The sequence below is a fragment of the Schistocerca americana genome, chromosome 5, assembly GCF_021461395.2.
Source record: "Schistocerca americana isolate TAMUIC-IGC-003095 chromosome 5, iqSchAmer2.1, whole genome shotgun sequence".
NCBI classification, from domain to species: Eukaryota; Metazoa; Arthropoda; class Insecta; order Orthoptera; family Acrididae; genus Schistocerca; species Schistocerca americana.
In genome coordinates this window covers 705,109,541-705,131,119 of record NC_060123.1, presented here as the reverse complement: position 1 = coordinate 705,131,119, position 21,579 = coordinate 705,109,541, and the positions used below count along the sequence as shown (strand labels likewise).

At 40.0% G+C, this 21,579-nt stretch overlaps 1 protein-coding gene across 1 annotated transcript in view; it reads left to right on the top strand.

The window, feature by feature from the left end:
* Positions 1-21,579, top strand: part of LOC124616645 (trehalase-like) — a 319,925-nt gene that overhangs the window by 160,636 nt on the left and 137,710 nt on the right. Inside the window, exons 3-4 of the mRNA XM_047144973.1 lie at positions 13,992-14,125; positions 20,946-21,229. Of these exons, the coding sequence (XP_047000929.1) occupies positions 13,992-14,125; positions 20,946-21,229 (418 nt within the window). The remainder of the gene's footprint in view (positions 1-13,991; positions 14,126-20,945; positions 21,230-21,579) is intronic.

The window sequence follows — 21,579 nt, the reverse complement described above, 5'->3', positions numbered from 1 at the left end:
GATACAGATAGCTGTACCGTAGGTGCAACCACAACGCAGGGATATCTATTGAGAGGCCAGACAAACGTGTGGTTCCTGAATAGGGGCAGCAGCCTTTTCAGTAGTTGCAAGGGCAACAGTCTCGATGATTGACTGATCTGGCCTTGTAACAATAACCGAAACGGCCTGGCTGTGCTGGTACTGCAAACAGCTCAAAGCAAGGGGAAACTACGGCCCTAATTTTTCCCGAGGGCATGCAGCTTTACTGTATGATTTAATGATGATGGCGTCCTCTTGGATAAAATATTCCGGAGGTAAAATAGTCCCCCATTTGGATCTCCGGGCGGGGACTACTCAAGAGGATGTCATTATCACGAGAAAAAAAAAAAAAACTGGTGTTCTACAGATCGGAGCGTGGAATGTCAGATCACTTAATCGGGCAGGTAGATTAGAAAATTTAAAAAGGGAAATGGATAGGCTAAAGTTAGATATAGTGGGAATTAGTGAAGTTCAGTGGCAGGACGAACAAGACTTCTGGTCAGGTGACTACAGGGTTATAAACACAAAATCAAATAGGGGTAATGCAGGAGTAGGTTTAATAATGAATAGGAAAATAGGAATGCAGGTAAGCAACTACAAACAGCATAGTGAACGCAGTATTGTAGCCAAGATAGATATGAAGCCCACACCTACTACAGTAGTACAAGTTTATATGCCAACTAGCTGTGCAGATGACGAAGAAATTGAAGAAATGTATGATGAAATAAAAGAAATTATTCAGATAGTGAAGGGTGATGAAAATTTAATAGTCATGGGTGACTGGAATTTGGTAGTAGGAAAGGGGAGAGAAGGAAACGTACTAGGTGAATATGGATTGGGGCTAAGAAATGAAAGAGAGAGCTGCCTGGTAGAATTTTGCACAGAGCACAACTTAATCATAGCTAACACTTGGTTCAAGAATCATAAAAGAAGGCTGTATACATGGAAGAAGCCTGGAGATACCGACAGGTTTCAGATAGATTATATAATGGTAAGACAGAGATTTGGGAACCAGGTTTTAAATTGTAAGACATCTCCAGGGGCAGATGTGGACTCTGACCACAATCTATTGGTTATGACCTGTAGATTAAAACTGAATAAACTGCAAAAAGGTGGGAATTTAAGGAGATGGGACCTGGATGAACTGAAAGAACCAGAGGTTTTACAGAGTTTCAGGGAGAGCATAAGGGAACAATTGACAGGAATGGGGGAGAGAAATACATTAGAAGAAGAATGGGTAGCTTTGAGGGATGAACTGGTGAAGGCAGCAGAGGATCAAGTAGGTAAAAAGACGAGGGCTAGTAGAAATCCTTGGGTAACATAAGAAATATTGAATTTAATTGATGAAAGGAGAAAATATAAAAATGCAGTAAGTGAAGCAGGCAGAAAGGAATACAAACGTCTCAAAAATGAGATCGACAGGAAGTGCAAAATGGCTAAGCAGGGATGGCTAGAGGACAAATGTAAGGATGTAGAGGCTTATCTCACTAGGGGTAAGATAGATACTGCCTACAAGAAAATTAAAGAGACCTTTGGAGATAAGAGAACCACTTGCATGAACATCAAGAGCTCAGATGAAAACCCAGTTCTAAGCAAAGAAGGGAAGGCAGAAAGGTGGAAGGAGTATATAGAGGGTCTATACAAGGGCAATGTACTTGAGGACAATATTATGGAAATGGAAGAGGATGTAGATGAAGATGAAATGGGAGATACGATACTGCGTGAAGAGTTTGACAGAGCACTGAAAGACCTGAGTCGAAACAAGGAACCCGGAGTAGACAACATTCCATTGGAATTACTGACGGCCTTGGGAGAGCCAGTCCTGACAAAACTCTACCATCTGGTGAGCAAGATGTATGAAACAGGTGAAATACCTTCAGACTTCAAGAAGAATATAATAATTCCAATCCCAAAGAAAAGTTTAATAAGTCACAGCTGCAAAATACTAACTTGAATTCTTTATGGACAAATGGAAAATCCGATAGAAGCCGACCTCGGGGAAGATCAGTTTGGATTCCACAGAAATATTGGAACACATGAGGCAATACTGACCCCACAACTTATCGTAGAAGAAAGATTAAGGAAAGGCAAACCTACGTTTCTAGCATTTGTAGACTTAGAGAAAGCTTTTGACAATGTTGACTGGAATGCTCTCTTTCAAATTCTGAAGGTGGCAGGGGTAAAATACAGGGAGCGAAAGGCTATTTACAATTTGTACAGAAAGCAGATGGCAGTTATTAGAGTCGAGGGGCATGAAAGGGAAGCAGTGGTTGGGAAGGGAGTGAGACAGGCTTGTAGTCTCTCCCTGATGTTATTCAATCTGTATATTGAGCAAGCAGTGAAGGAAACAAAAGAAAAATTTGGAGTAGGTGTTAAAATCCATGGAGAAGAAAGAAAATCTTTGAGGTTCGCCGATGACATTGTAATTCTGTCATAGGCAGCAAAGGACTTGGAAGAGCAGTTGAATGGAATGGATAGGGTCTTGAAAGGAGGATATAAGATGAACATCAATAAAAGCAAAACGAGGATAATGGAATGTAGTCGGATTAAGTCGGGTGATGCTGAGGGAATTAGATTAGGAAATGAGACACTTTAAGTAGTAAAGGAGTTTTGCTATTTGGGGAGCAAAATAACTGATGATGGTGGAAGTAGAGAAGATACAAAATGTAGACGGACAATGGCAAGGAAAGCGTTTCTGAAGAAGAGAATTTTGCTAACATCGAGTATAGATTTAAGTGTCAGGAAGTTGCTTCTGAAAGTATTTGTATGGAGTGTAGCCATGTATGGAAGTGAAACATGGACGATAAATAGTTTAGACAAGAAGAGAATAGAAGCTTTTGAAATGTAGTGCTACAGAAGAATGCTGAAGATTAGTTGGGTAGATCGCGTAACTAATGAGGAAGTATTGAATAGGACTGGGGAGAAGAGAAGTTTGTGGCACAACTTGACCAGAAAAGGGATCGGTTGGTAGGACATGTTCTGAGGCATCAAGGGATCACCAATTTAGTATTGGAGGGCAGTGTGGAGGGTAAAAATCGCAGAAGGAGACCAAGAGATGAATACACTAAACAGATTCTGAAGGATGTAGGTTGCAATAGGTACTGGGAGATGAAGAAACTTGCACAGGATAGAGTAGCATGGAGAGCTGTATCAAACCAGTCTCAGGACTGAAGACCACAACAACAACAACAAAATGTCTCTTACCTGTACACATAATGACATGAAATCCAGCACTCTCATTTGCATGTGACACTGTTGTAACATTAGTCTAAAATTGTGAATTTATTCATAAAGTTGTCTTAAGATACATTTCCATAATTTTTTGTACTGGGTGAAGAATCTCTCTAGATATATTAATTCTTTATTAAGCAAATGTATAACCTATGCTTTGCAGTAAAATAGTTATTTTTTTATTTTCCACTATTTATTCTGGTAGCTGATCTGTTTTGCAAGTATAATTTGGAGATGGTATCATGATTTATGTGGGGTATGTGCCTCAGCTTAGTATTTTTGAGAAACAATTCTTTCTACATCTACTTCTAAATGACTATGGTGCAATTCACTCTTAAGTGTTTATTAACATGTTCAGATAAAAAAAAATTATTTACCAAGTGGCAGCAGGAGAACAGATGTATAAAGATATTGAAATGTGCAAGATTTTGGAGCCAATGACTCCTCCTTCTGGCAAAATGGTTGAAGGGAAATGAATAGGAATAAAGGAAGAAGACAGCTGAGCCACAGTATATGGGAAGAGTTTGGAAAAGTTGCCCAGATCCCAGGGTCAGGTGAGGCTTAATGGACAGGGTGAAAAAGAAAGATTGACTGTAGGAGTCTGCACTGGACAAGATTTGAATATCTGAGAGCATAATGGTGGCAGGTAGCATGATACACAAGGCACAGATTACTGACAGAACATTGTGCATGAGTTAATAAAAGTGAAAATCTAAGTGCATTGTATGTGGTAGAATCAGGGATGGCGAAAAATAGTCATATCAGAAAGTTAAATATATAGAAAACTAAAATAGATTGAAGAAAGCAACAGTTACACAGAAGAAACATGTAGAACAAAGAAACAATATTGTAAAAAAGAAAGTTGCTACTCAGAGTATAGCAGAGATACTGGTTCACAGATAAAAAAAAAAAAAAAAACGACTCTCATAAATATAGCTTTTGATTAGTAAGGCCTTCATCACAATTAGACAACAAACATGCACATACACACTCATGCAAACACAACTCACACACACATGACTGCAGTCTCAGGCAACTGAGGCCACACAGTGAGCAGCAACACTAGGGCATGAAGGGAATGGCGACTGGATGGGGGTAAGGAAAAGGTTGGGGTGAGGAATGGTAGGGTAGGGTCAGCAGTCAGAGGCATGCTGTTGCGGAGCATGCAGGGATGAAGTGGAAAGAGCATACAGCAGCTATGTGCAGTCGAGATGTTAGACGGTGGGCAGTGGAGAGGTGGGGAGGGGTGAGGGGGATAATGGAAAAGGAGAGAAGTAAAAAAGAATGTGTGTGATGTGGGAATGAGGGCTGTGTAGTGCTGGAATGGGAACAGAGAAGGGGCTAGATGGGAGAGGACAATGACTAACAAAGGTTGAGGCCCGGAGGGTTATGGGAACATAGGATACATAACAGGGAAAGAAGTCTTAGCCCCACAGAAATATCAGTCTTTTCCATAGGCCTCACCTATTGCCACATTCCCAAATTCAATCATGTAGAACTTGTTAAACACCTTCTCTCCTTCTCCCAGTCTCTACAGTGAAGACACTTTTCTGCCATGAACCCTAGCAATCAGACTGAACCAAAGACCAATGCTGAACCATGCCTAGCTCACTTCACTCCTCCATCCACCCATGATCCACCACCATTGCCCCCAAATCCCCCCCCCCCCCCCTCCCTGTTAACTTTCCAGAATTTCTTAACCTTGAACCTTGCCTCACCATCATTCCCCAAATCCCTCAACATGGCAACTAACATTACATCCACAGAAAGAACCACAGTCCACCATCTAAAACAGATCCTGATCTTACTATACAACTTGTGTGTAAAGGCTCCACCACTGTTGTTTTGAACTGTGATGATTATCTGGCAGAAGGACTCTGCCACCTGCACACCTTGGCACAGTGACCTCATTCCAGAAATCCAGAGGATGTCCAGTCACTTCTCAAGTTCTTAGGCCCATCCCGAACCTCTCCCCAGAGTCCATCCCTCTGCTTACCCCTATCATTCCCTGTTCTCCTACCTTCTACATGTTTCCTGAAGTCCATAAAGCCAACCACCCACGATGTCCCATTGTGGCTGGTTACTGTTCCCCACTAAGAGAATCTCTGCTCTCATAGACCAACATGTTCAACCTATTACCCAGAATCTACCCTCCTATATAAAAGATACCAACCATATCCTCCGCAGACTCTGCACGGTTCCTGTCTCTTTATTGCATGGTGTCCTGCTCATCACTATAGATGCCACCTCCCTTTACACTAGCAACCTTATTGACCATGTCCTTACTGCTACCAAACACTACCTTTCCTAACACCTGACAGGTTCCAAAGCAACAACCTCCTTCATAGTCCCATGAGCAACTAAATCCTCACCCACAATTACTTCTCCTTTGCAGGCATTACCTACAAACAAATCCAGAATTTGGCTATGGCACCATTTAATGCCAGCCTCTTCATGGGCCATCTAGAGGAATCCTTCCTAAACACCTTGCTGAGATTCATCTATGACATTTTTGCAATTTGGATAGAGGGTGAGGGCACCCTATCCACATTCCTCCAGGACCTCGATTCCTTCTCCCCCATTAGCTTCACCTATTCCTGCTGAAGCCAACAAGCCATCTTACTGGATGTTGATCTCCACCTCAAAGATGGCTACATCAGCACCTCCATCATATCAGACCTACCAACCACCAGTAATACCTCCACTTTGACAGCTGCCACCGTTTCCGTACCAAGAAGTCCCTTCCATACAGCCTAGCCACCCACGGTAATGAAATCTGTAATGACAAGCAGTCCCTCTTGAAATATACCGACGGTCTCACTAAAGCCTTCAGGAACCATAATTATCTCCCAAGCTTATTCTAAAACAAATCTCCCATGCCTTACCTTTCCAGTCTCCCCCCACCTCACAAAGTCCCTCTATTTGGTCAAAGAGGAGCATTCCACTCATATGTCAATGTCACCCAGGACTGGAGCAACTGAATTACATTCTCAGCCAGGGCTTCAACTGCCTCTTGTCATGCCCTGAAATGAAAATTGTCCTGCCCACCATCCTTCCCACCCCTCCCACAGTGGTATTCCACTGTCCACCGAACCTGCGCAATTTACTTGTCCATCCCTACACAACTCCTGCTCCCAACCACTTACCTCATGGCTCACATTCCTGAAGTAGACGCTGATGCTAGACCTGTCCTATCCATCCTCCCACCACCACCTACTCCAGTCTGGTTACAAACATCACCTATCCCATCAAACACAGGGCTACCTGTGAAACCAGTCATGTGATCAACAAGCTAAGCTGCAACCAGTGTGCTTCATCTATGTGTGCATGGAAACCAACAAGCAGACAGTCTGCAAGAATGGCCACTGACAAATTGTAGCCAAGAAAAAAAGTGGACTGCCTTGTTGCTGAGCACACGGTGAAACATGGCATCCTTCATTTCAGTGAGTGCTTCACAGCCTGTGCCATATGGGTCCTTCCCACCATGACCAGCTTTTCTAAACTGCACAGATGGGAACTTTCCCTGAAATACTTCCTATGTTCCCATAATTCTTCTGGCCTCGACCTTCATTAGTCATTGTTCTCTCCCATCCAACTCCATCTCTGTTCCCATTGCAGCACTGTACAGCCATCATTCCCCATCACACCCATTCTTTTTACTTCTCTCCTTTTCTGCTGCCCCCCCCCCCCCCCCCAGGCCCCCCATCCCTCATCTGTCCACTGCTCTCAGTCTAACCTCCCAACTGCAGATAGCTGCCCTACCCTCTTTCCACCTCATCCCTGCATGCCTCCCAACAGCATGTCACTGTCTACAACCCCTACCCTACTATCTCTCCCTCTCCCCACCCCAGACTGCTGCTTAACCCACCCTATTGCCACTCCCATCATGCATTGGTGCTGCTGCTCACACTGTTTCCACAGTTGCATGAGACTGCAGAGTTGCCTGAGACTGTAGTGATGTGTATGTTGTGTTTGCATGAGTGTGTATGTGTGTGTTTGTCACCTAATTGTGATGAAGGCCTTACTGGCCAAAAGCTATATTTGTGACAGTCTTTTTGTTATGCCTATCTGAGACTCAGCATCACTGCTATATGGTGAGTAGCAACTTTCCTTTTCACAATACCGTTACATTCCATCCTGGATTTTCCATTATTACTCCAAAGAAATTAACGTAAATTTAGGGCAGGTGGGTTACGACTACCAAGGACATGCTGTAATGCCAGTTCTCACCTGTGGAGTTCTGAGAAACTGGTGTCTGGGGGAAAAATCCAGATGGTACATGTGATGAAACATGCACCAAGGTCATGATTGTCATGTTGTAGAGCAACAGGATATTGTGTGTTGCCAGTATACACCCTCTGCCTATGCCCATTCATCCTAACTGATAACTTGGTGGTAGTCATGCTAGTGTAAAAGGTCAAACAGTGTTTACATGACAGCTGGTACATGACTTCTTGTTTCACAGGGTTCTCTCCCTTTGATTGCATATATTTTGCCAGTTACAGGTCTGGTACAGGGGGTGATAGAAGGGTGTGAGGTGCAAGTCTACAATGGAGATGATCACAGCGATACAAGCAGTAGAGTAGGGAAATGGGTGCAGAAGAAGCACAGGATCTGACAAGGATATTGCAGAGACTGGAGGGCAACAAAAAGCTATTCTAGGTGTGGTGGGAAAAATGTGAGACAGAACAGACCTCGTTTCAGGGAATGATTTTTTTGTAAAGATAGCCATGCAAAAAAGCTGATTAATACTTTCAAGTCCCGTATAATACTGAGTGACAAGATTTGTACTACTAAGTTGTGTTTTGGAGGGATCAGCAGTATCAGGACTGGATGTTATGGCCCAGGAAATCTGCTCTTGAACTAGGCTGATGAGGTAACTATGTCCAGCGAACTTCTTTGATGCCCTCCATCAGTATCAGTCCTATCTTGCATATTGTGTCACTTACACAACTTTCCAGTCTTTAAGTACAGATCTCTCAATGACTGACTGGTTATATATGATTGCAACATATGGAGTTATTGTATCAGCATACTCTGAGAGAAACCTGACTGGTATGCAATTGGGACTGGAGGCCTCACCTTTATTAAGTGATTTAAGTTGCTTTGCCACACTTAGGATTTCTACTTTTAAGTTACTCATCAAACAATGGAAAATCCAGGATGGAATGTAACAATATTAGAGAAGGAAAGTTGCCACTCACCATATAGCAGAGGTGCTGAGTCACAGAGAGGCACATCACGATAGGCCTATTGCCACTCAGCATTTCCTCTATTCGGTGAGTGGCAACTTTCCTTCTCTAATATTGTTTAAGCTACTCATGTTAGCAGTTATTCTTGATTCATATTTTGGAACACTTACTTTGCCTTCTATGGTGAAGGAATTTCAGGAAACCATATTAAGTAACTCCACTTTAGTGGCACAGGCATCAGTAAAATCACCATTGCTATCACATGGTGAAGGTATCGATTGTGTGTTTCCACTGCTGTACTTCACACATGACCGGAGACTCTTTGGATTTTATGTCAGATTTCAAGACAGAGTTGCTTTGTGGAAAGTATTAAAAGCATCTCTCATTGCAGTTCTTGCTAAATTTTGAGCTTGTGTAGCATTTTGCCAGTCTTGATGGTTTTGCATTGTTTTAAATTTGACATGTCTTTTTTGTTGCTTCTGCAACAATGCTCTGACATATGTGATATTGCACTCACTATGTTATTCTAAATTATGATGCAGTGTTTCTTCAGACCTGCATGGATGTCTGAAGGAACAAGAACTATAGTGACTAAAGCCATAATGAAATACACAAAATGTATTCATAGTTCTGAATGTAGACTACCATCAGCTGTAGAATGGAGTGACAACAATGAAAATTAGTGCAGAAACAAGACTCAAACCTACTGGGTGAGGTGGCACAGTGGCTAGCACACTGGACTCACATTCAGGAGGATGACGGTTCAATCCCGTGTCCGGCTATCCCGATCTAGGTTTCCCGTGATTTCCCTAAATCACTCCAGGCAAATGCCAGGATGGTTCCTTTGAAAGGGCACAGCCAACTTACTGCCCCATCCTCCCCTAGTCCGAATTGATCGATGACCTCGCTGTCTGGCCTCCTTCCCCCGAACAACCCAACCCAGGAATCAAACCCATGTTTATCATTTATCGTAGCAGCTGCCTCACCAGTAGGCTATCCGAGCAAGACTCACAGCCAGACTCAGACTTCCATATGTTGTCAACTATGTTTCTACAACCTAAACTCATACATCCATTATGCATATAACTGTACAGGGGAGACACACCATTTGAAGCGCACTTGCTTGGTATCAGCAGATAAATTGGATATTGTAGTGCACATTACTCCAAATTAGGATGTAATATTCCTTTGGAGATGCATGCATAATAATAACACAATCACTGTAATATTGTATTTATCTGCTGACACTGGGCAAGCAACTTTCAAGTAAAATGTCCCCCACCCCCTCCCCCTGTGTGGGAATATACATAATGGATGTACAAGTACAGGTTGTAGACACACTGTTGATGACATATGGAAGTTTAGATCTAGTAATGAGTCATGCTGGGATAACCTAACGGTTGGGCAATCACTTGTGACAGGCAGTAAATCTGGGTTTGATTCCTGGTCCAGCACAAATTTGGATCATCGTATTTCCATTATACAACTGATGGTTGTCCATATTCACAACTGAGAATACATTTCATGTCTTCTGACCTGTTGTGTTCCATGGGGATCAGTACTATCTCTGTTATTTTATTTGGTGTTTGCCTCTCAATCACTATTGGTACTATTTCTTTGAAGATAAACTGCATCTGGTCTACACTTACATATTCAGATGGAAAGGAGTGGAGTCTGTCTTTCAGAAAGGCCTCAAGCAACTTTTTTATCTGCTTTTTTAAATAGATGTATTTTACATTTATTTTTGGTAGGTTCAGATGTTAAGGTATTCAGTCTTGCTACAAAATCTTGTGGTCACTAATCCCTCTGTCCATAATGCTGCTCCCTATTTGTTCACAAATATTTGTTGCTAAGAGGTGAATTATGTTTTCACAAACATTTGAACTTCAAGTGCACTCCTGATCTAACTGTTCAAAATTATTTTCTGAGAACCCATTCAGAATGATTTCAGATGACATTTTATGCCTACCTCCAACTTTAAATGTGTATTTTTGCCAACATATTGAGGGTAGATTGAAGTCACCGCCAAACTATACCTGTATGAGTGGGGTACCTATTTGAAATGAGATTCAAGTTTTCTTTGAACTGTTTGCAAACTGTATCATCTGAGTCAGAGGGTTGGTAAAAGGAACCAAATATTAATTTATTCCAGTTTTCAAGTGTAAACTCTATCAGTACTAACTCACAAGAACTATATATTTCGATTTTATTACAAGGTAAACTGATTCTGACAGCAATAAACACTCCATCACTTACTCTATTTAATCTGTCCTTTCTGAACACAGTGAAGTCCTTTGTAAAATTTTCAGATGAACTTATTTCCAGCCTTAGTCAGCTTTCCATACCTATGACAATTTGAGTTTCAGTGCTTTCTGTTAGCACTTTGAGCTCTGGTTATTTTGAAACGCAGCTATGACAATTTACAACTACAATACTGATTATGTTTAGGTGTATAGTGGGAGTGCGACAGAGTCAGATTTCAGATGATCTAGAAATGGTTGGTGACTTTAAGATAGGAGGGAAGTCTCTGTACTGTAGCTTGCAGGTGTTGATCACTAAGGCAGATGTACACCGAGGTGACAAAAGTCATGTAATAAGTCATATGCACATAGGCTGTAGTATTATGCACATGAGCTATAAAAGGTCAGCGCATTGGCGTAATGGTCATTTGTACTCAGTTGAGTCATGTGAAAATACTTCCAACATCATTATGGCCACGCAACGGGAATTAACAGACTTTTAATATGGAATAATTGTTGGAGCTAGATGCATCAAACATTTCATTTCAGAAATCATTAGGGAATTTAATATTCTGAGATCCACTCTATCAAGCGTATGCCAAGAATATCAAATTTCAGACATTAACTCTCACTGTGGACAGTGCAGTGGCCAACAGCCTTCACATAACAATGACAGCAGCAATGTTCACACAGAGTTTTAATCACTGACAGGCAAACAACACTTTGTGAAATAACCACAGAAATTGGTGTGGGACATATGACAAACACATCCATTAGGTCAGTGTGGTGAAATTTGGCATTAATGGGTTATAGCATTAGACAACTGATGCTATTGCCTTTGCTAACAGCACAACATCACACATAGTGCCTCTCCTGGGCTCATGACCATATTAGTTGGAACCTAGATGACTGGAAAAATGATGCTTGGTTGGATGAGTAGCAATTTCAGTTGGTAAGAGCTGATGGTACGGTTCAGTGCGGTGCACACCCCACGAAGCTATGAACCCAAACTGTCAAGAGGGCAATGTGCATGCTGGTAGAGGCTCCATAATGGTATGGACTGTATTTACATTGAATGGACTGGGTCCTTTGGTCCAACTGAAACTATTGTTGAGTGGAAATAGTTATGTGTGGCTACTTGAAGACCACTGTGCATCCATTAATGGATTTCATCTTCTCAAAAAACAGTGGAATTTTTATGGAAAACAATGTACCATGTCACTGGGTCACAATTGTTCATGGCTGGTTTGAAGAACATTTTGGACAATTAGAGGGGATGATTTGGCCAGTCAGAGTGCCCAACATGAATCCCATCAACTATTGCTGGAACATAATCAAGTAGCCAGTTCGTGCACAAACTCCTACATTGGCAACATTTTTGGAGTTATGTACAGCTACAGAGGCAAAATGGCTCAATATTTCTGCAGGGAACTTCCAACAACTTGTTGAATCTGACATGATATTAGAAGATATCTCATTACTTTTGTTGCCTCAGTGTGCATTCCATGGATCCTTTGAAACCAGAAACTATGGGACAGCCAGGCTGACTGGGTTTGTGGACCTTACAGAGAAAGTAAAAAGTTGGTGTGTGTGGTTTTGACGAGGTAAGAAGTTCTATGAATTTAGTTGTTAGGCCTTGTGAGGGGCCCATGTTTTGAGGAGGGACTGTAGGTCACTTTGTATTACAGGGCAGCATCTTGATGGTAGATGCTGTATGCAAGGGTGTTAGACAGCTGGCATAGACCAATCAAGAATGACAGTAGTAGATCTCTTGTCTACTGGGAGGATAATGATGGAGTTATCCCCATTTAGGGAACAAAGAGCCTGGAGTTCTGCAGATCCTATGATCCCTCTGCACCCACTTTCTCACCCTATGGCTCCTACCACTGTGACTTGCTACTTGCCACATGCGCCCTTCTATCATCACATGTACCAGCACTATAACTGACAAAACTTATATAATCAAAGGGAGAGACACCTGTGAAACAACAAATGTTGTGTACCAGCTGTCGTGTAAACACTGTTTGGCCTTTTACATTGACATGACTATCACCAGGTTCTCAGTTAGGATGAATGGGTGTAGACAGAGGGAGTATACTGGCAACACACAATATCCTGTTGCTCTACAACATGACAATCATGACTTTGGTGCATGTTTCATCACATGTATCATCTGGTTTCTTCCCCCAAACAGCAGTTTCTCAGAACTCCGCAGGTGAGAACTAGCTTTACAGCACGTCCTTGGTTGTTGTCACCCACCTGATCTTAATATATGTTAATATCTTTGGTCTAAGTATTCCTTCTGAGTAACTATTACTTTCTTCACTCTCTTTTAGTTTTATATATATTTTACTTTCTAGCAAGACTGTTTTTCTCCATCTCTGATCTCTATCACATAAAATGCACTTAGCTTTCCACTCTTATTAACTCAATCACTATGTCTTGTCAGTAATCTCTGCCTTGTTTATTATGCTACCTTCCACTTTTACTCCCTCAGGTTTTCAAATCTCATCTAGTGCAGACTCTTACAATCAGTCTTTCCTTTTCATCCTGTCCAGTAAGAGACTTACTGACCCGGTGTTCTGGTCAACTTTTCTGAACTCTCCCCATTTCCTATAGCTCAACAGTCATTCCCCTTATTCTTCTTCCTGTTCCTTCAACCCTTTTGCCAGAAGAAAGAGTCACTGACTCCAAAAGTTTGTAGATTTCAATATCTTTATTTATATGTTCTGCTGCCCCTTGGTTAGTAGATTTTTTTATCTCATCATGTTAATAAGCACTTAAGAATAAATTGCAGAGTAGTCATTGAGGTGTAGATGTAGAAAGAATTGTTTCTCAAAAATACTAAGCTGAGAAACATAGCCTACATAAATCATGATACTGTACAGAAGAACTTAGCCTTTCAGTCTTATTAGCACATGCAGTGTTTTGTCAGTAATTTCTGCCTTGATTATTACCGTAATTTGCAGCTTTAAGCTCTCATGTTTTCAAATGTCTATGGTGCAGCCCCAATAATCAGTCTTCTTTCTAATCCCATCTGTTAAGTCTCCCCTGAACCAACTTTTCCAAATGCTCCCCAATTCCTACAACTTTTCTTCATCCCATGTTTTGCCCCTTCAATCCTTCTACCAGAAAGAGGAGCCACTGGCTTCAAAGCTTGCAAATTTCAATATCTTTGTATGAGTGTTCTTCTGCCACCAATCAGTGAGTAGATTTCTTTATCTATCAAATTACATTATATTTTCAAAACTGATTATTTTTATTGACATATTAATGTGATCAGTTATGCATGTTGAATATTTTTTTCCAGAGATGATATTGAGACAGCACAGTATGCATCAACAAATGAAGCACGTGAAAATATATACTACCAAATAAAGTCAGGAGCTGAGTCCGGATGGGATTTTTCTGGACGATGGTTCATTAAAGACAAAACCAATGCTGGTAAACAATAATTATTATGCCTTTTTGATTCTCTAAAGCTGACTGAAATAATTTAACATTTGTCATTTCTTACATCCACTAACAGCACTTCCTTATATAACAACAATGGAAATACCTGGATGGAATAACATCTAAAATAGAGGAAAGGCAGCCTCTCAGCTATAGTTGATTGTTGTGAGCAGTTGCCTGGGTAGCTAAAGGTGGGGAGAGGTAGGAAAGGACACATGAGGTGAGGCAGATTTTTTGACAGATGATACAACGGCTGTGTAACAAGATAAATAGAGTTCAGAGGATAGAACATACAACAGCTAGTGAGAGGGAGGGGAGAAAAGGAAACAAAGGTAGAAATGAAGGTGTAAACAGGGAGGGGATAGAAAAAAAGAATGGGCGTCCATATGGGATGGGGAAGGAGGAATGATAAGACAATTTTTGATACCATTAATTATTAATATATTAATAAACTCATTTAGAAGAAAATCAGCTATGATTGAAACTGTATAAAAACAGAAAGTCAAGTACAAAAATTAACATAAATAATGATGATAGGTTAATCCTCTTGTTTGTGCAGAGAGATATATGAGAGAGAGTGAATTTGTGATGTGTGTGTGTGTGTGTGTATATGTGTGTGTGTGTGTGTGTGTGTGTGTGAGAGAGAGAGAGAGAGAGAGAGAGAGAGAGAGAGAGAGAGAGAGACAGAGACAGAGAGAGAGAGGTGTGCCTTAACTGTCAAGCAGGGATGCCATTTTACATAACACAAGTGGGTGTGCAGCATACTTTGTACATATGTAAAGAATAGCTGTTTTCATGTTACCATGGTAAGCATGTATGTGCAGAATTACAGTTTAATGTTAGTTTAATTAGAGAACGATAAAATGAACTTACATAATATGAGTTTAAGAACTGTTTGTTTAAATAATAATGGAATTAACTTTCATTATATTGCTCTCTTGCCATGGACAGGTATTATCCTACAGTAATGACCAACTCAAAGCATTAACCAGTGCAATTGCATCAGATACCAGCCAACTGCATATTTGATTACTAATTATCTTGTAGGAACTATATGCTGAAAAAGAAAAGAACACGAAGGCACTTGTGCTGCAAGAAATTATCATCTCTACTACAGAGCTGAGAAATATTAAATGAGAGATATAATTCCAGAGAATCATAAAACAAGGCTTGTGGAGAGGTGCTGGGACCTTATTTGGCACATACTGAACAATTTACATAAGAAACACAAATGAGGTGTTTTGAACATCAAAACTACAAATCTAGAGAACTTAAACTTCCATTCTTATATGTCAAACACATCACACAGACAAAATGATCAAAAAATTCTGGAGATTAATATGATTGATATTTTGCTTATGTGTAAAGCTTGGCATGAACATAACACAAGAGCAGAAAGTCAATTACTTTGAAAAATCTGTTTGATTATCTACCAACCAGTACAGTAATGTATGGGTAGAATGTTCTTTGTTAGAAACTGAATCAGGAAAAAGACCAAATCGAGAATCTCTTAACAAAGCACTGATTGCCGTAATGCAGGGTTTCAAAACTCATAACACTACAGATATGTAGAAGTATACTCAGTCACATGAAGCTGATAAGAAGGACTCAACACTGCTAAGAGGAGAAATGCTTAGAAACAAAACCTTTACAGTTCGTTAACAATAAACCAGTAGCACTCTCCTCATAGGCATCTGCAAGGGGGCCCTGAGGAGGCAGTTGACACCCAACCACCATTCCCCCAACTCAGACAATCCCTATCCCTGGAATCTGGAGTACAGTGTTCTGAAACTCAACAGTTCATTTACAGGCTGACAATTACTGAACTGTACGAAATAAAATCGGCGTAACTTCTGAACGGTTTTGGCTAGGATGTTGAAACTGGACAGTTGGCCATGGATGGGTTCATTAATAAGCAAAAATGGTGCATTTTAGGGATTGAGAATCCAAATTTCGCCATAGAGAAGTCTCTTCACCCTCAATAGGTGACTGTGTGGTGTGATATGTCCAGTCACGGATTAATCTGTAGAATATTACTTGGTGACTGCTGAATGGTATGTGAAGGTTTTGGAGGGTGACTTTATGCCCATTATCCAAAGTGACCCTGATTTCAACAAGATGTTGTTCATGCAAGACAGAGCTTGAACCCACTGAAGCAGGAGAGTGTTTGATGTCCTGGAGGAGCACTTTGTGGAATGCATTCTGGCTCTGGGGTATCCAGAGGCTACTGGTGTTGGCCTTGATTCGCTGCCATATTCTCTGGATCTGAACACTACTGACTCATTTTTGTGGGCCTATGTTAAAGACAAGGTGTACGGCAATAGCTCCAAAACCACTGCTGATCTGAAAACAGCCATTCTGGAGGTCACTAACAGCATCAGTGTTCCAATACTTCAGCGGGTTAAGCAGAATTTCAATATTCATGTGCACCACATCATCACCAATGATGGCAGGCATATCTGAATATCTGTAGTGATGTTAAATGTTGGATAAAGTGTGTATGCTCCGTAGGTTGTAACTAATTTACATTTTGTTGGGTGTGAGCTATGCCAGTTATGAAAAACACCATTTTTTTCTCAGTAGCCAAACATGTTTCAGCACCACTGTGTCATCCTCAGTGGGTTTTTGTTTTTATTTACTCTGTAATGTGAACATTTTTGTTAAATGATTATATAATTATGTGCATCTTTAGTTTAAACAATAGTTCATTTCTTTTTGTAAATACCTTTACATTTAGTGTGCATGAATTTTCTGGATCACTTGTGTGTTAATTACTACAGATAACTTGTCATCTGCAAGCAAACAATGTTGATGAGAAAGTTTTTGCTGGCAGTTAACCTATCTTCTAGAATGTAATTTAGTTTGTCGAAATGTTTTTACATCTATATTTGTTTTTACTTATATGAATATAATAGGGAAACATTCCACACAGGAAAAATATATTTAAAAACAAAGATGATGTGACTTACCATACAAAAGCACTGGCAGGTCGATAGAAACACAAACAAACACATACATACACACAAAATTCTAGCTTTTGCAACCAATGGTTGCTTCGTCAGGAAAGAGGGAAGGAGAGGGAAAGACGAAAGGATGTGGGTTTTAAGGGAGAGGGTAAGGAGTCATTCCAGTCCTGGGAGCAGAAAGACTTACCTTAGGGGGGAAAAAAAGGACAGGTATACACTCGCACACACACACACATATCCATCCGCACATACACAGACACAAGCAGACATTTGTAAAGGCTAAGTGAATGCACTACACTCTACATAGGCACATCTACTTAACACATTAAAGGAACTTTACAAATAAATACAGCACAAACAGATAAAGTCTACACACACACACACACACACACACACACACACAAAGATAAAATGCAAACAAAATTAAAATTTGGTGCCAAACTCTTTGGTGAACAAACAAACACTGACTGGTCTGGGACATACAACAAACCACAATCACACTGTGTTTCGGTGAAGTGGAAAGTATTTTACTATGTTATTTGTGGAAAATACTTGTTATATTTACATGTGCATCAGAACACCTCAGCATGATGTGGAGAATGGAAGTGCTTGCCACACGAAAACATAAGTAAAAATGAATAGAGGTGCGAAAACATTGCGACAAACTAAATTACATTCTGGAAGATAGGTTAACTCCCAGCAAAAACTTTCTCATCAATATTGTTTGGTTACAAATGACAAGCTACATGTAGTAATTAACACACGAGTGATCCAGAAAATTCATACACAGCAAATGTAAAGGTATTTACAAAATGGAATGCTCTATTGTTTGAACTAAAGATGCACATATTTTTATAATCATAATAAAAACGGTCACATTACTGATTAAATAAAAACGAAAACCCACTGATGATGACACAGTGGTTCCAAAACATGTTTGGGTACTGAGAAAAAGCGGTGTTTTGGATAACTGGCGGACCTCACATCCAACAGTTTTAACTGCAAAGATGGCCAACACAAGCAGCTGAAAATCAAAATGATGAATTTACGTTTTATTCATGTAGTTCAATAATTGTCACCCTGCATATAAAAAAGTCACAATTTTAGAGTCTAGCTTCCATCCCCCCTCCCCCCCTCCACCCCCCCCCCCCCCCCCCCCAAAAAAAATAATATTATTGGATATCCATGACTCTGCTAAAAACATATTTCCTTACATAGCCTAATTTTTCACCTACATCTATACTCTACTAATCATTGTGTAATGCATGAGATCGGGTGCCTCCCAAAGTACCATCTAAGCTCACCAGAAATTAATGACCCCACTGTGCACACACAAATGAATAGTTAAGCCTTTATACATTTTGCAGTGACTGAGTCATGAGCTCAGCCACACATGCACTGCCTCTATGTGATCATAAGGCAGAACACTCAGTGAGACATTTGCGTTTCAAGCAGAAACTGAGTGTAAAAATCGGTAAATGTAAGTACGTGATGGAGTGGCGGAAAAGGGCCATCGTGTTTGACCATTCCTGTTACTTACAGTATGAGCAGTTGCTGCATTTGTTGGTGTTTTGCAGCATGTTGTTCAGTGTGTTTACAAACAGTGGTGTAACACACATGGCCACAAAATGCAATGTCACAACTGTGGCCAGAAAGGATCCCAACTGAGAGAGACTGCAGATGCATTTCATGGCTTGTGAATCAAAATCACTTCCAAACACAATGATTCCTGCAGAAAGTGTTTGAAGGTCCATCCCAACCTCTTAGCGAGAGAACATTGTGATGGAACTGCATGCAGTGAATGCATGTAGTTGGTCATCAGAGGCCATTGCACACATAGGCACAAAGATGACAACAGCAAAGATCATCACACTGGAAGAACATCTGACTGGTTTCTGAACACTCCCCCACTATATTACATCTCAATTGGGTTGCAAAATCACCTGATCTCTACACCACAGAAAATCTGTGAGAAAGGCTGGAATAGTGGGTAAAACTCAGACATCAAAAGTCTACACCAGAGTCAAACAATAGTAGGTTTTTATGATCCTCCTGTGTGAATGCTTTCTTAAATGTTTAATTCAATACTTCAGCCTGCCTTTTTTTGCTAGACTGTTGTACAAGTGAATGAACAGAAGCCTTCCACCCACTTAGTGATTTTATGTATGACTAGAATTTTCTCAGGTTCTTGAAAGATCTTTCACTAAGACATGATGGTGGAAGCTGTTGTAAGCTTCACACATTGATCTTCCTATGGATGAATGAGTTTCTGGTAACTTTACCCTGTTGATGCTTGTGCTTTCTTTTTTAATCAAGAGTGCAACAGTCTATTTCCTCAGTATTTTCCAAATTTGATTATTAAGCTACAGAGGGGCCTCTCCATTCTTAATCCACTTACCTGACACATGCATCTCCAGAGTCAATTTACAGTCAGTTTTAATTTTTCCCATAATTTCTCTCTGTCTGTCATGTTGGAACTAAATGATGTCCACTCATTATGTAAGTGGGATGCTAACAACAGCTTACCTGACTTTTCTAGCATAAATACTCTCCTAGCCTTCCTGATGGATTTATTAACTTTAGTAACCATTGTCACTATGATGACATCAGTATCACTAACCCTGTCTGTATATTCATACTGTCAATAAAGTCGCTATTGGGTCTAAAATATTTCCATTGTGTGTGGGCAGTCACCTAGTTGTTCAAGGCAGTTTTCTGAAAATGCTTTCAAAAGTATTTCACAAGACTGTCTTTCTGTACAATCTGCAGTGAATCCATAGATGTCCAAGTCTGTACATGGTGGACTGAAGTCACCTCCAATCATAGTCATGTGATACAAACTTTTTGCATTTTGTGAGTGCACAATTAATGTTTCTGCAAATTTAAAGCATTTTTTCAGACAGTAATTCATTATAAATAACTACATATCTGCAGAAAGTCTGAGGGTACAATTAATATTGTCTACCAAGTCTTTTATAAACAGCATGGGGAGCAAATGCCCCAACACACTTCTCTAGGTAATATCTGAGGTTTCTTCTACATTTGTTTATGACTCTCCATCCAAGAAAATATGATGCATTCTTCCTAACAAGAAACTCTCAGTCCAATCAAAAATTTCATTTATTAACCCATGTGATCATACTTTTGTTACGAAATGTTGGTACTGACTCAAATGCTTTTTGTAAGTCGAGAAATACTGTGTCTACCTACTTCTTTGCCTGCATTCATGACACTCAGGAAATCTCGTGAGAAATGTGCCAGTTTGTAGCTTTTAGAATCCATGTTGGCTGCCATGGAGGAGGTCATTCTGTTTGATCTCAAAACATGCAGGGTTCTGCAACAGATAGATGTCTAGGATATTGGTTGATAATTTTCTGGATAACTTTTGTCACCCTCATGTTAGATGAGTGTAACCTGTGGCTACTTCAAATTACATGACTATTTTTCTCTTAATATATTATGATTAAACTTGGGGAAAACACAACTACAAATTCTGTTTAAAACCTGACAGGGATAATTCTGTTTAAAACCTGACAGGAATATTGTCTGGGCCTTATTCAGTTTTAATTATGTCAGCTGTTTCTCAACACCACTGAATCGAACACCTATACCACTCATTTTCACAGCAGAGTGAGAATTTAACTGGGACAGTACCCCTGGTTTTTCTTTTGTAAAAGAGTATTTGTAAACAGAGTTCAGCATTTCTGATATTACATTAGAAATAAATAGGATATGTTCATTACATATATATTAACTGATCTTATCTGAACCATTACATTTTATCTGTACTTTTTCTGATGGTTGACAGTGCTAGTTGATTTTAATTTATGAATTTAATTTTTCAGGAAATTTGTCTAACATACAAACACAGTATATTATCCCAGTTGATCTGAATGCATTTGTGTACTGGAATGCTGAGATTCTGTGCAAGTTTCACTCTACTCTCCATAATCATAAGAAAGCTCAGTATTACTGCACCAAAGCTAATGAATGGTTAGATGCTGTGACAGAGGTTTTCTGGCATGACGATGTAGGTATCTGGCTGGATTATGATATTTCAAACAATGTGAGGAGAGAGTACTTTTATCCATCAAATGTTGCTCCTCTATGGACAGGATGTTATAAGAAGGTAAGATAGCATGGAAAGACTTATGCAACTGATTCTAGTTTCTATGTCATAATATGTAGCAAGTGCTGATAAGGAAGGAGGACCTATATCTGATTTTGATTAATTAAAAATGTAATTCTCTTCCATAGTATTACATGAACAAATATTACTAACAATAAGTTTCTTGAACTTCAAATGTTCTATCAATTAACTGTTCCAATGCCATAATCTCAGTATAAAAGATTGACAAGATGTCAAGTGGAGATGAATCTGCAATAACTGAAATATTATTCATATAATTTTTACAATGATAACTGATTTTGCTCACATTCTGAACATGTCCAGACCTGAAAAATAAAGATAAAAGACGT